The 12,925-nt window shown below is 40.2% G+C and overlaps 1 protein-coding gene across 8 annotated transcripts in view; it reads left to right on the top strand.

Moving 5' to 3' along the window:
* fmnl2a (formin-like 2a) overlaps positions 1 to 12,925 on the top strand; it is a 50,578-nt gene that overhangs the window by 21,819 nt on the left and 15,834 nt on the right. For 6 of the 8 annotated variants that reach the window (XM_006788559.3, XM_035906854.2, XM_087830224.1 and 3 more), the window contains exons 4-8: positions 2,340 to 2,416; positions 7,236 to 7,319; positions 8,902 to 9,057; positions 12,280 to 12,388; positions 12,580 to 12,656. In XM_006788559.3, coding sequence (XP_006788622.1) covers positions 2,340 to 2,416; positions 7,236 to 7,319; positions 8,902 to 9,057; positions 12,280 to 12,388; positions 12,580 to 12,656 — 503 coding nt within the window. Of the gene's footprint in view, positions 1 to 2,339; positions 2,417 to 7,235; positions 7,320 to 8,901; positions 9,058 to 10,058; positions 10,095 to 10,758; positions 10,804 to 12,279; positions 12,389 to 12,579; positions 12,657 to 12,925 lie in introns of all 8 variants that reach the window. The other 2 variants (XM_087830226.1, XM_087830225.1) reach the window with 1 other exon arrangement.

The raw sequence follows: 12,925 nt of genomic DNA, 5'->3' as shown, positions 1-12,925 counted from the left end.
CCACACAAGCGCACAAACGACTCCTCCCTAATAAAAACACTCTGTTTCTCATCTCCTCATGTTCCAGACACACGCCGCCTAAGCCCAAAGACACAGGCCTTAGCTATGGGAACAGCTCTTGTGAATGTTAATAATAGGTTAACGTGGGACTGAGCTTCGTTTCCCCCCTGATACAAACGCATCATGGAAAGTGACTAGGCCCTCCAACCCTCGATGGACTCTTCTCTTCTCTTCTCTTCTCTTCTCTTCTCTTCTCTTCTCTTCTCTTCTCTTCTCTTCTCTTCTCTTCTCTTCTCTTCTCTTCTCTCCTCTCCTCTCCTCTCCTCTCCTCTCCTCTCCTCTCCTCTCTTTTCAACCACAGCTATCGGCCCAAGATGACCATATTAGGGATATCCACTCTCAGTGACATCATATGGAGAACAGCAGAAAAAACTGTATTTGCTTTAGTCTCATGAGGATTGCCTGCACTTCCGCTGACCTCGTTCTTTGAAACACTGGCAATGTTTAGTATATTGTATATATACAGCAGGAAAAACAGGACAGCACTAATGCAGATCTATCTTCTATTTAACTTGAATATAAAACAGCATGAAAAGTCTACAGTAGAATTTACAGTATCCTGCTTTGTCAGGAAAAATACCTAAACGATTACAAGGCTAACTATTAGCATGAATATACCCGAGTGTTATAAGACCAGGGGTTAAAGTGGGATTTGGCTGGTGGGGGTACCGTAATATCCAGTATAGCATTGCAGAGTGGAAAATACGATCACTTAGAAATAAGACATATAAAAAACTGGCTGGTGAGCTGCACTGGGTTTGTTTTTTCTGCATACAGGATGTGATCAGCTGCCCTTCGCAGCTGCTGTGTGCTCTTTGTGGATTTGACTGAATTCAACGATGTAACCAAACATCGGCCATAAACACCCCATTTTGCCCTATAACAGTCCAATACGCTGCATTAGTGCAAAATTCATCACAATACTGGAAACGAACTAGTTTAACCTGCACTAAACTGCAGCTCATGTTCATGCAATGTTTAAATAATACAAAAGTTATATACTTTAAATTGTTTTTTTAAGTCATACAACTTAAGTAAGTTCGTCACAAAATGTATCGATCCAATAACTGATTAAAAAAGATATTTAAAGCAACATTTATAATCTACCCAAACTTGAATTGCTTGCTGTGCAGTCCTTATTTTCTTATCTTCCTCTCCTGTCCTTTATTTTTTAAATATCTTTCTCCATCTCTTAGAGCAAATGCTAACATTTATTCCTCCCTCTAAAACTTTAACTTGCAGACACACGTTTGTGTTTGGTGATATTTCGCGAGCTCTTTGCAACACTTGAAATTGCCTGATTTCAAGCACCGCTCCGATTACGCTCTTCTGAAGTTTTTATTAACAAGACGGCAACGGGATATGAGATGGTGTTTTCACCTTTTGACACACTGTGTTTCAAACTCCAGTGCCAGTGCTCTATTATACAATCAATTTTCTCCCCTCCTCTCCTCCTCGCTCTTCTGATGTAACACTTTTACTCTCCCCCTCTCTCTCCCTCTCTCTGATCAGGGATCCCCCCCCGCCCTCCTGTTGCACTGTGAGGCTGTTTGATCATCACCGGTCACTCACTTCTCTTGTTTTGTTCCTGTGATTGTATAACAGCCTGAAGGGCCTTTTTGTTTTTGGTTTTGCAGAACACCTCCCGTTAGAGGATGAAAGAAAAGAGGAACCCGCTCATCTTCTCTGTTCTCTCGTTTCTCTTTCCCTCACTAGTTAGTTCACAGCTTCATGCGTGCTGTCTTCTGTCTGTAGCCACAGTAACAGGGTTGAGAATGTGTGTGTTGTATGTGTACAATTGTGTTTATGTAGCTGCTGCTGCTCCTGGCCAGGCTTGAGAGGTAGCCAATTAGGTGACTTGATTTTATCATGCTGCTTCCAGGAGGGATTATTGCTATTTACAGAACCAACATGAGCAAACAGAAACAACATAAGTGGATAAAAAAAAAAAAAAAAAAAAATCCAACTCATGCACATTCAGTTTCCAGTGACTAAGCCGGCCTTCTTGTTTAGCCTCTTTATTGGTTACTGGCAAATAAAAGCATCATTTAGAAACCTATGGGAACAGCTCCATGTCCTCTTTCATTCTTTTATTTTGTAATCAGTGCACAGGCGGCCTGCTTTTATATCTAAATGTCAATGTGGTTCCTTCTGTCTGTTTGTCTGACCTTTCTGTCAGAAACAAAGCTTTCTCCAGCCAAAATATCTCTGTGCTACCACATGTTGATTTACAGGAGTATGATGAAACTTTACCTCCCCCACTTTCTTTCCTCCTTCAGAAATTCAGACGACGAGTACAGGAGTCCACCCAAGTCCTGAGAGAACTGGAAATTTCGTTACGGACCAATCATATAGGGTGAGTCACCGCAGAAAGTGCGCGAGGCTTGTGTAGCGTTGCATGTCCGCGACCTGCCTATATTAGATTTAAGGGGAAAAGTCTGGCATTCCAGACACCCGGAGACGCAGACACTGACACTAACCACCACCATCCCCCATTCCTATCTGTGCTCTGACCTAATATTACATCGAAAGCCATGTGGCGACGACGAAAAGATGAATCAATTGATTGTTTCGGGCAGCTGACACATGAACAGCGTCTGGAGGGGAAACACATTTCTCTTGCAATAGTTGCTCGCCAGCCTGCGATTCTGAAGACGTATTGATACAGTTGCTAAAGAGATACTGATGTTGTAACAGATAAAACAAGGATGCATTCATCTGCATTTTCTGGTATTCCAGGGTAACAAGCCTCGACTGGCTGCAGCTGTTATTGATTCAGTGCTGTATGTTTAGCCTTGAGGAAAGATCAATATCTCGGTGAGAGTCATACAAGGTCTCAGTGTTTTGTCTTGCTGAAGATCACAGGGCTCGAGTCACTAACTAGAGACCCTGTATAAGGATAACGATGGCTTGCTCGACATTAATGAGTCCCACTGGATTCTGGGACATGTTGGATTCAGGAGACTTCTACTACTACTTAAATAAATGAAGATGGTGCAAACATTTAGAAAGAGACATAAAAAAATTACAGTTTAATTTCCCTTTGCTTGTCAGCTAAGCAGAAAATATTCTTTGCTTGGTTAAAATAATTAAGAGGTTATTACTGCAGTACTAGAGAAACAAATAGCAACCAAAACAAGGGTTAGAGACACTTGTAATTAGGTATAATCATACAAATCCCCTTTGGGGTTGCATCAGGAAAGGCATCTGGTGTAAATCTTGTCAACTCAAACATGCAGCGCTACCTGGTGTGGCGACCCCTTGTGGCAAGGAAGCAGCCGAAAGCAGCTGTCCTTTGAAATGTTCATACTTTAAAGGGAGCGGTACAAGAGCACTGCTTCCTCTTTGAAAATATTAGCATAAAGCGAGTGTAAATGATAGTTGGTTATTGCTGATGGCCTAATTTTTTGAAGAGGAAAAAATGTGTAAAAAATATGCAGAGCTAGAGCGGACCCACTCTTCTGCACAATAGAACACACAGACCTGAATTTGAATGGAGCTCAAAGTTTTTCTTTTAAAGACACAGATTCCCAGTCGCTTTGGTTTCCTATTAAAAACAGAAGTTCACCTGTGGATTGTTTTTTGTGTCTGATTGAATTAGACTGCAGAGAAAATACAAGAATTTCACTCACAAACACTGGAGAGCAGACTTTTTGGATGGTTTGTTAGTACCATTACCTGCACAGCAAGCCGTGTTATCTGTCAGATAATTACATAGTAAAAAGCATCAGAACAATAAACATGTTTGAAAAGTCCATTTTAAAAGAGTAGGCGACCACGTGCTGCAGTGCAGCGACCCGGGGTTTGAATATGTGCCTCGGTCATTTGCTATGTGTTCCCTCCCTTCTCCGAACTGTACTGTCTTCTATCTAATAGTCAAAAATGACTACAAATCTTTAAGATAATAAAGAAAAAAAAAAGAAAAGTACATTTCCTTGACTCCAGTTTGTTGAGGTGAGGCCTTGCAGCACCCGCTCGTCACCCAAAAGTGGTATCTAAGTCTCTAATAATGCACTACTTTAAGCCTTAATAAAATTTAAATGGGTTACACTATAAATACACCACCATTTACATGTTATTACATAGTAAAATATGCGATATAGACCAAAACTAGTATTGTGGGCTTCAATGGAGAATGATTCACGGCTGTGCTTAAGACATGTGAATATTTTTAGTATAACCTTGTGGAAAACCTGTGCTGCTTATGAATGAGGCACCTGGATTTACTGTACGAGTAATGAAAGTTAGCAGCTCACAGCAGAATGGTGGGTTGGATGGTCACGGATAACATGGACACCCTGTCGAGGATTGGATGAAGCAACCCTGAGAACATCCGCTGCCCACCGGCTGTTGTAACAGCAACAATACTCTATATCCTAAACTACATCTCTCAGTCTCTCTGGTTTTCTCTTTTCCTGCCTCCCACACACATATTGTTTTAGTTCAGTGTGTCCATGTCAGCGACACTCACGTAAGTTATCTCATGTGTCTGACAACGCTGTCTCTCACACTCCTACACGCTGTTTACACAATAGTCAAATTCTGCTCTTCAAACCAAAAATACGTTCCAACCGCAGCCAGAGACGATGTCCGCCTTCAGAGCTGAAGCTGTGTTTACAAGGATAAAGTTATTTTAGAAACCTTATTGTTGTAACTAGATTACACAAATAGTCTCACTAATCTAGATTAAACAATGAGGCGGTACCATAATAGCAAAAGGACAGGGAAAGGGAGATTGGGAGGGTAGAAGCGACTGATGATGTTGGAACACAGTGTCAGAGGTTAACAGATATTAATTATGCAGGTGTATAATAGACAGATTGTCCTTTTATAAGCACTGCTGATGTGAGCCTGCTTCTGACTTGGTCACCAACATGCAGTGAATGGAGGATTGTTAGTTAGGGTCCTTTGGTAATAATTACTATGAGACCACACCCCCGAGCCTACTTAAACCACCACCGACCCCACTAGGCACTAGTTCACTGGACAATCTTGTTAGTCTTTTTCAGTCCCATGTAGTTACACCACAGGGGAGCTAATAAAGAAGCAGCTAGTGGATTTTTAAAGCAGTTTAGATTTCATCAGCTCTGAAGCCTGCCTGTGTCATTATGTTTATGCCCTACAAATTTATTTAATCGCTGAGCAATCAGCCCCATCGAAGCAGTTGTGGGACCAATAAAACGAAACGGCACCTCCACAAGACGCGATTAAATAAAGATCCTCTGTGATTCAGCTAACAGTGCTTATAAATACGAAAGGAGAGCAGCACATACCAAAGTTGGTGGGAGCTTTCCTGTGAAAAGCTCAGCTTTTCTGTGCAGAATGAAAAACTAGAAAGCAGGCAAAGCGCTGGATGGGTGGCCCACTGTAGTGCCTGTAAGGAAAGCGATAAAGGGCTTTTGATCATTCTTCAGCTTTGTCTTTATCAGTGTGTGTGAGCGATAGAGAAATAAATACATAAAAGATTAATAATGAGTTTCTATTTGCGTGTTTGTGAACACGTTTGTTTCTCTGAGCCAGGAAGCTTTGAAATGGTCAATGCAATTCTTCTCTGCAAAGGAAGGGAGACAGGGTGAATAATCTGAAAACATCTACCGAGGCCAGGTTACAGCCCAGGAAGAATGTTTAGAAAAAACTAATTGCACATAATGTGTTATACATAATGTTCGGGACAAAGATTTGATTTCTAATATGAGGCACAAAGAGATGTTGTTGCAAATGAGTAAAGCCAAAATTAGGCAGAAAAACCCAAATAAATCTATCAGGGAGCAACACCAAAACACTTAAAAGATCACAGCTAAAATGCATGATCACAGAATTATTTCCATGGTTAAAAAAAGAACCTTTACAACATCTAACCAAGTCAAGGACACTCTTGGGGACGTAGGCGTATCATTGTCAAGGCCTGCAATCAAGAGACCCATTCATGAATGGAAATATAGTATATAGTTTGTGTTGTAAACCACTGATTATACTCCAGAGGAGGAAGGTCAGATTAGACTTTGCAAAGAAACATCTAAAAAAGCCTTCAGAGTTCAGAAAAATAATTGTTTGGACAGAAAGAACAAGGTTAACCAACAAGTTTGTATCAGAATGACAGGAAGAGAAAAGTGTGGAGGAGGAGAGAACAGATATCACATCTAATATGGTGGAGGCAGTGTTATGCAATTATGGGCATGTATGGCTGCCAGTGGAACCAGGCCACTAGTGCTTCGTGATGATATGACTGCTGCTAGAAGAAGCAGGATGAACTCTGAAGTGCACAGAACTAAACTCTGCTCAGATTCAGCCAAATGCTGCAAAACAGCTCAGACTTTTTTGTACCAGACAGATTATTTTTCAATGGTCAGTTGGCTGATCTCAACCGAACAGAGCATGCTTTTCCATTACTAAGTACTGAATGCAGAGAGACCCACAGACAAGCATCAACTGAAGGTGACTTCAATTAAGGATCTCAAGGGAGGAAATGCAGAATTTGATGGTGTCCGTGAGTTCTAGACTTCGGGCAAGTTTTTTTTTAAGTATTTATTTGGTACCCGGGTTGGTTTTGGGGTTTTTTTTGCATTTTTTTAAACTATTACATAATCAGTGTGATATATTTTTTCTCATACTGAAACCTGAAAGAATTGCACAAAAATTTTATTTTTTAAGCAATAAATGGAAAAAAATGCCAGATGTAGTAAAATTATACAAATAAAACTCATATATGCAAATTAATATTGTCATAAGGTTCAATAAAATATTTGAATTTTCTGGCAATTATTTAATGGTTCAGGCTTTAAATGGTTAAAAAGTCTTCACATTTATATTAGTCTTTCCCATTAATTTTAAACCTTTGAAAATTGGGTGAATGAAAATGGGTGTAATATTTGTAAAACCCCTTGAATTAAAGCCCAAAGTCTGCACTTCAATCACGTACTGATTCTTTGATTTACAATCCACTGTGTGCAGAGGGACAACTACAAAAATTGTGTTTTTGTGCTAAACCGGCTTAAAATACTGTGTACTCTTAAAAGCAATGTATTACTCTCCCTTTCCATCTTTTTATTTTAGAGTTTAGGCTCACAACTGTCATGTTTCTGAAAAGTCCTGCTTTAACTTGCCTAATTTGTAATTGTCAATTAATTTAACACATTTGAAGTGTTTTTGGTTTAATAGTTTACTCTTCTCTTCAGGTGGGTACGAGAATTCCTAAATGAAGAGAACAAAGGCCTGGATGTGCTGGTGGACTATCTTTCTTTCGCACAGTATGCTGTCACGTAAGTCTCTAGCAGCTCTTTCTCTTTGCACCACAATGGTTTATATGCAGAACTCATAATCAACACAACGATGCTATTCTGCACAACCGCTGATGCATCTCCACACAGCGCCAGCACCACCGTCGCTGCTGCCCGGTTGTCAGAAACACTGAGTCACTCGACGCCCAGTGCTGACACATAGGCACTGTGTGTTATGCTAACCATATGCTTCTATTCATGGATTGACAGTGTGGTTATTAGTCACTCACAGAGTCGCTGTTCAGGGCCAGAGTGCCACACAGTTAAATTTTTAATTCACCACTTCACCATATGTTATTATAGTATGTCGAAATTATGAATGGTTAGCCGTAAAATTGTGTTTACACTGTACCACTGCAGCAGCAAATTAAAGTCAAAGTCTAAGTCTAAAAACTGAAATAGATCATAAAAGGTAGGATTTAACTAGCAGTTTCCATAGTTTGTGCCAACTACAACAAAACATGAGCTTTTTTCTAATATACAGGATCATGTCTAACACAAAACCCTTTAAAACATTTGTTACTTTTTTTAAACATGGAGTTGAACACTTTTTTTTACTTTTAAAAGAATTAGCCTCATATATAATTATAATTAACCCTAATATATAAGATAATAAGGTTGCATATGTTATGTTTGGATATAGGCAGAAGCAGGGTTTGTGGTTTACTAATGGATTCCTCATCTGTTATCGGGTGATCAGTGTGGCTTTTTAAAAAATCTGCTGGCTAGCCTAGCATCATTCGATTAGCTTAGCAAGAGTCTGGCTAATTATTAGCATTTTTCACTTCCTATTAATGCCACTGCTTCAAAATTTACTGCATGTTTTCCTTGCTGTAGTCCTCAGTGAATTTACACCCATATCTAGAAAAAAAATTGTTTTAGGAAATATGCTCATGACTACATGTACATTGCTCATAACATGATAACAATATGCTAATTCATACACTTTACAGAGCATAATTTTAATGTGCCACTTTTGTGGCACTTTTGTTTAACCATGTAACCATGTATTGATTTGGTTGTAGTAGTAGGAAATAACTACTTCATGCTACAGTCACATCAAGGAAAAAATCGCAGTTTTCAAATGACTGATAGTCACTTGAACCCATCCCGTTTGTGACTGGATGGGTTCAAGCTAACAATTACATAATGTTTGTGATAATGCAGCAATTAGCTGTAATTGCTGAAACTCAGTCACAAATCAGTTGCTGTCTACATGCAGAAAAATTCACATTAAAATTTACATTCAGAGTCCAGCCATAACCTTGTAATTTCGAAGCAAAAATTCCTCCCCAAATGACTTAGCTGCTACAGGATGGTGTTTAACTACAAAATGACACAGGAACAACCAGAATACAACTAGTTGGCAGCCAGTTAAGTTGAGTCATTATTGCTAACAGATGCTTTGCAGAGAAGTGGCACTTATCGGCACAGACTGATTCAGATTGATTGCATTGCATTGGCATTGCAGTCTTATAAATTAGACGACCTGTTGTTCACAGCCTGTAAACAGCATCAGATGTAAAGCAATCCGAGTAAATGCAGATGTTCCTTGTTACAACAGTTTCGATGGCGAGTGCCTGGAGAACAACCCAGAGGCTGCGATGGATAAGTCTAAGCCCTGGAGCCGCTCTATAGAAGACCTCCATGGAGGAAGCACCCTACCATCTCCAATCACTGGGAACGGTATCACCCGAGTCGGGCGACATTCCACGTTACGGTACAGCACACACACGAACTGCCCTCTCTGGCTGACGAAATGACTAGCCAAGGGAATCGTGATTATTTTGAGAACTCACACATTTCATATGATGCCTCAGCCACGTCCTTTGTGTAGTCATGAGGTCTCTAAGTCTTTAAATGGCTTAAGATATGTGCAGGGGGGAAGTACCATTTGCCTGGAGTTTTTGACTGTGATAACCTGTGATTACATGAGTAACAGTAATTTCTGTGACAGATCTTCTTATGGAACTAGGTTTTCGTCAGGTTTTATTGTTTAGGTTTTTATAAACACCAAACAGACCTTTTCACTCAAAATCCAGTGTGTAGAGGATTTCAGGGCAGTTTATTTATAAACCCATGCCAGTATAGGTGCATAAATCCTGTTCATTTGTGCATTATTTCTCTAATCTTGCCCGTCATTCCATTAATGTTTTGGTACAGCACTCCTGCTGACTTCTGTGGCCTCTAATCCTTTAGCCTGAAGAGGTTAACTTGAACACACTGCACACAAAGAGCACTATTGATTCATGGAAGCACATGCCTTTTTAATACGAGATCCTTAAATGATAATCAAGTCAGCCACTTTTTGTTGTTTTTTCTGTTGTGTGGTGTCACAAAGTAGCAGTGTTTTCTTGATAAATATGTAAATAGATGTAATGGAAGAAATGCAGACCAGACAAACTGACTTGGTGTTTTGGCTTTTGCACATTTTTCACCAGGAATTTAGATGCTAATTTGCTAAATGTGGAAGTTGTAGACAGAATACATGATGAGGTCTCGTTTTATTGTTACTTGCACATATTTCATCCATGCTTTACTGATATTTAAATGACTTTCAAATATCAATATTGTCCCATAAATAACTTCACCCTCCCATGCCATGTCACCTCACCTACACATCTGCTGGCCCCAGATGTGACATCACTCTTGAGCACGCATCTTCAGTGAGGCTGACTGTCTTTTCTGTTCTGTCCTAATGCCCCCCCCACTCTCCTATAGTCATCTGCTCTTTTGTCTGCCAGTCTTCGACAGCAGGCAGGTCTCAGTTTCGCTCTGCTGGCTCAGAGTGAGCTTTCTTCGGCTGTAACCCCAGCATCCCCGTCCCTTCTAGAGAAACAAATGCACTTATAATGCTGCGAGCAGAGACACACATGGACGTCCACGCACAATCCCCCGGCCTCATTGTACTTTATACCTCCCTGCTAGAGCTGCCCAGTTTATTTGTCCCGCTGCCTGTGTCGGGGATGTGAATTATTTGTACTGCTTGCCCACCCCCCCCTGCGCTTGTGACTAAATTCTCCTTTCCTTGGAGCAAATGGGTTTTACTGCACTCATTGTTCCTGCCTGTGTGTCTGTGTGCTGCTTGTGTGGCTCCCTAAATGCCATTCTGTGCAGACGTTAGCCTAGTTTCTACAACAACCATTAAAAGCTCAGCACTAGGCTACAACCAGTATGAGTAGAATAAGTAGCTTCTAACAAGCTTCTGTATTTTGGTTGCTTTTTTCTGTCAAATGAATTATGAATCTTTTGTTTGGGCCTAAGTGGTTTTATAATTCCTAATATCGATTTTGTCCATTATACAGATTATTTTCCCTTATGCTTTTTAGACTGGCTTTGAAGTAGAATATAAATACCGAGAAACTGTTAGATCCCACATTAAGTCTTATCTATATGTCTTCTTGAAACTGCCAACTTGAAGGACACCGAGTGCACTGAGCTGTCCAAAGTGTTCTCAATTAAGACGGTATGTCTGAAGCGTTAGCTAGTCACATGTAGCCGTGTTAGAGCTGTTATTGATAGCTTGTAAATAGAGTTGTAGTGATTGATGTTCTGTTATTTAAATTACATTTAGGTTTTTTTTGGTGTTACATTTGCTTCACTCTTTATCTCCTTTTCCTTCTTCCCATTCTTCTGCTTTTTCTTGTTCTTCTACCTCTGCTTCATCTACTTCTTTGTTCTTCTTCTCCTCTATTTTTTGCTTCTTCTCATTCTTTGTCTCGTCTTTCTTCTCCCTTTCCCCCTCCTTCTTCATCTTCTTTCTTGTTCCTTCATGTTTTCCTCCTTGATCACCATACTCGTATTCTTCTTCTTCCTCCTTGTTCTTCTCCTCCTCCGTCTTCTTCTGTTTCTTCTGTATCTCTTCTACCTTCTTTTCATTATTGTCCTACCTTCCTATTTTTCTTTCCTTGTCTCCCTTCTTCTTTGTGCTTTTTCTCTCAAACTTCTCCTTCATGTTGCTGGTGTTACATAATAATGTATCTATTCACTGGTTTGAGATTAGAAAGCACTGATTAGTCATTTCCTGGATGTTGCCTAATCAGGAGTGGAAAAAACCCTGGATGGAGGATTATCTCTGCAGTTTGAAGCAGGTGCTTCTGTTCTGTCAGGAAAAGCCTTGTTTATCTACTTCATTTGTTTATTTATTTATTTTAATGCTGCACTTTACTTAATACTCACATAGCAAATGTGGATACTTGTGTAAGCAGGAAAAAAATCATGCCTCAAATTCATTTTCTAGCTCATTTTACTGCTAATTTAGAGCTGTCTTCATCCTCAAACCGCTGCCTCTCCCTTGAAAGCTTCGTTCCTTTTCAGACAAACACACATGCACACTCACGCACTGTGTTTTGACTCACAGAGAAGTCACGCCTACAGGCACGGGTGATGACACGAATTGGCATGTCTGTCAATAGCCCGAAGACACATTTTTCCCCAGAACTTGGGTTTGGTAATTGTACCTCGTGATAAAAGTCTGAAAATGAACTCCTTTTCTCCAACTCTTTTTGCATATTATTCAGTTAGACTGCTGCTCCAGCATTTCTGTTTTAGTGTGGGAGCTGCACCAGGAGCAGAGGCCTTGTTTTTGTCTAGATAAAGCTGCACAATCACTGTGCTGCATGCAAATGACTGGCTGCTGTGGTGTTAGCTGTAAGTGATATCTCCGTGAAGGTCTGTTGAAACAATTGAAAGAAGGCATCCGGTGGCCCTGTGCTCAGTTGTAGATTTTATGGCCTTTGTGTGTGTTAATATAAGGTGCCCTGGCAGTTTAACAGCCTCATTATGTGCAGAAGATGGTGTGCAATGAGGGCTTGTTTACAAATGGCATCTGTTATCTTGTTTATCCAGTTCTTGTGAACTCTTTTGTTCAGTCACATAGGGTTAACATTTTATTCCATAGCTTTATTCCCTTTAATACTGACTTCTGATCTTTATATATTAGTTTCAACACATTGCCCAGCCGGAGAACGCTGAAAAACTCCAGACTGGTCTGCAAAAAAGATGATGTCCACGTCTGCATCATGTGCCTGCGTGCTATCATGAACTACCAGGTCAGCCCCCAAGGCCTCTACAGGGACCATCCAGTCCACACAGACTGCACGTCTCTCTGAGCTGAGCCACATTTTGTTAAGCTAAATTCAATTTTCTAACTTGTTTTTATTATTCCGAGTCCCATCTTGCTTATTCTGTGTCTCATCCCCTCTTTTAATGAACTGCTTTGTCTCTGTCTTTCATCTTCCAGTATGGCTTCAACATGGTCATGTCACACCCGCATGCTGTGAATGAAATTGCACTAAGCCTCAACAACAAAAACCCGAGGTAAGTTCAACCAAAGGTTGAAAAACAAAAACAAAAAAGGAACCAAAAATGAAAAGGTACGTAAATAAAGAACAAAATCTCAAGTTTCTTTTTTCAAATAAAAAAAGAGCTGCTGGATAAAAGATTCAATAAGATGGGTTTTATGTTTTACCAACTTGGACCCACATCCATAAAAGCACAAACGCTAGATTTTGTGCACCTGCACAGTCTGAGAGTGGGAGCCCTTGTTGCTCAGGGGGACATTCATCTTGACAGACGGGTCAAGGCAC

This window comes from Neolamprologus brichardi, chromosome 16, assembly GCF_056152115.1.
Source record: "Neolamprologus brichardi isolate AB-2024 chromosome 16, ASM5615211v1, whole genome shotgun sequence".
Lineage (NCBI taxonomy): Eukaryota > Metazoa > Chordata > Actinopteri > Cichliformes > Cichlidae > Neolamprologus > Neolamprologus brichardi.
The sequence above is the reverse complement of the archived record's forward strand: the minus strand, read 5'-3'. Positions and strand labels throughout refer to the sequence as shown.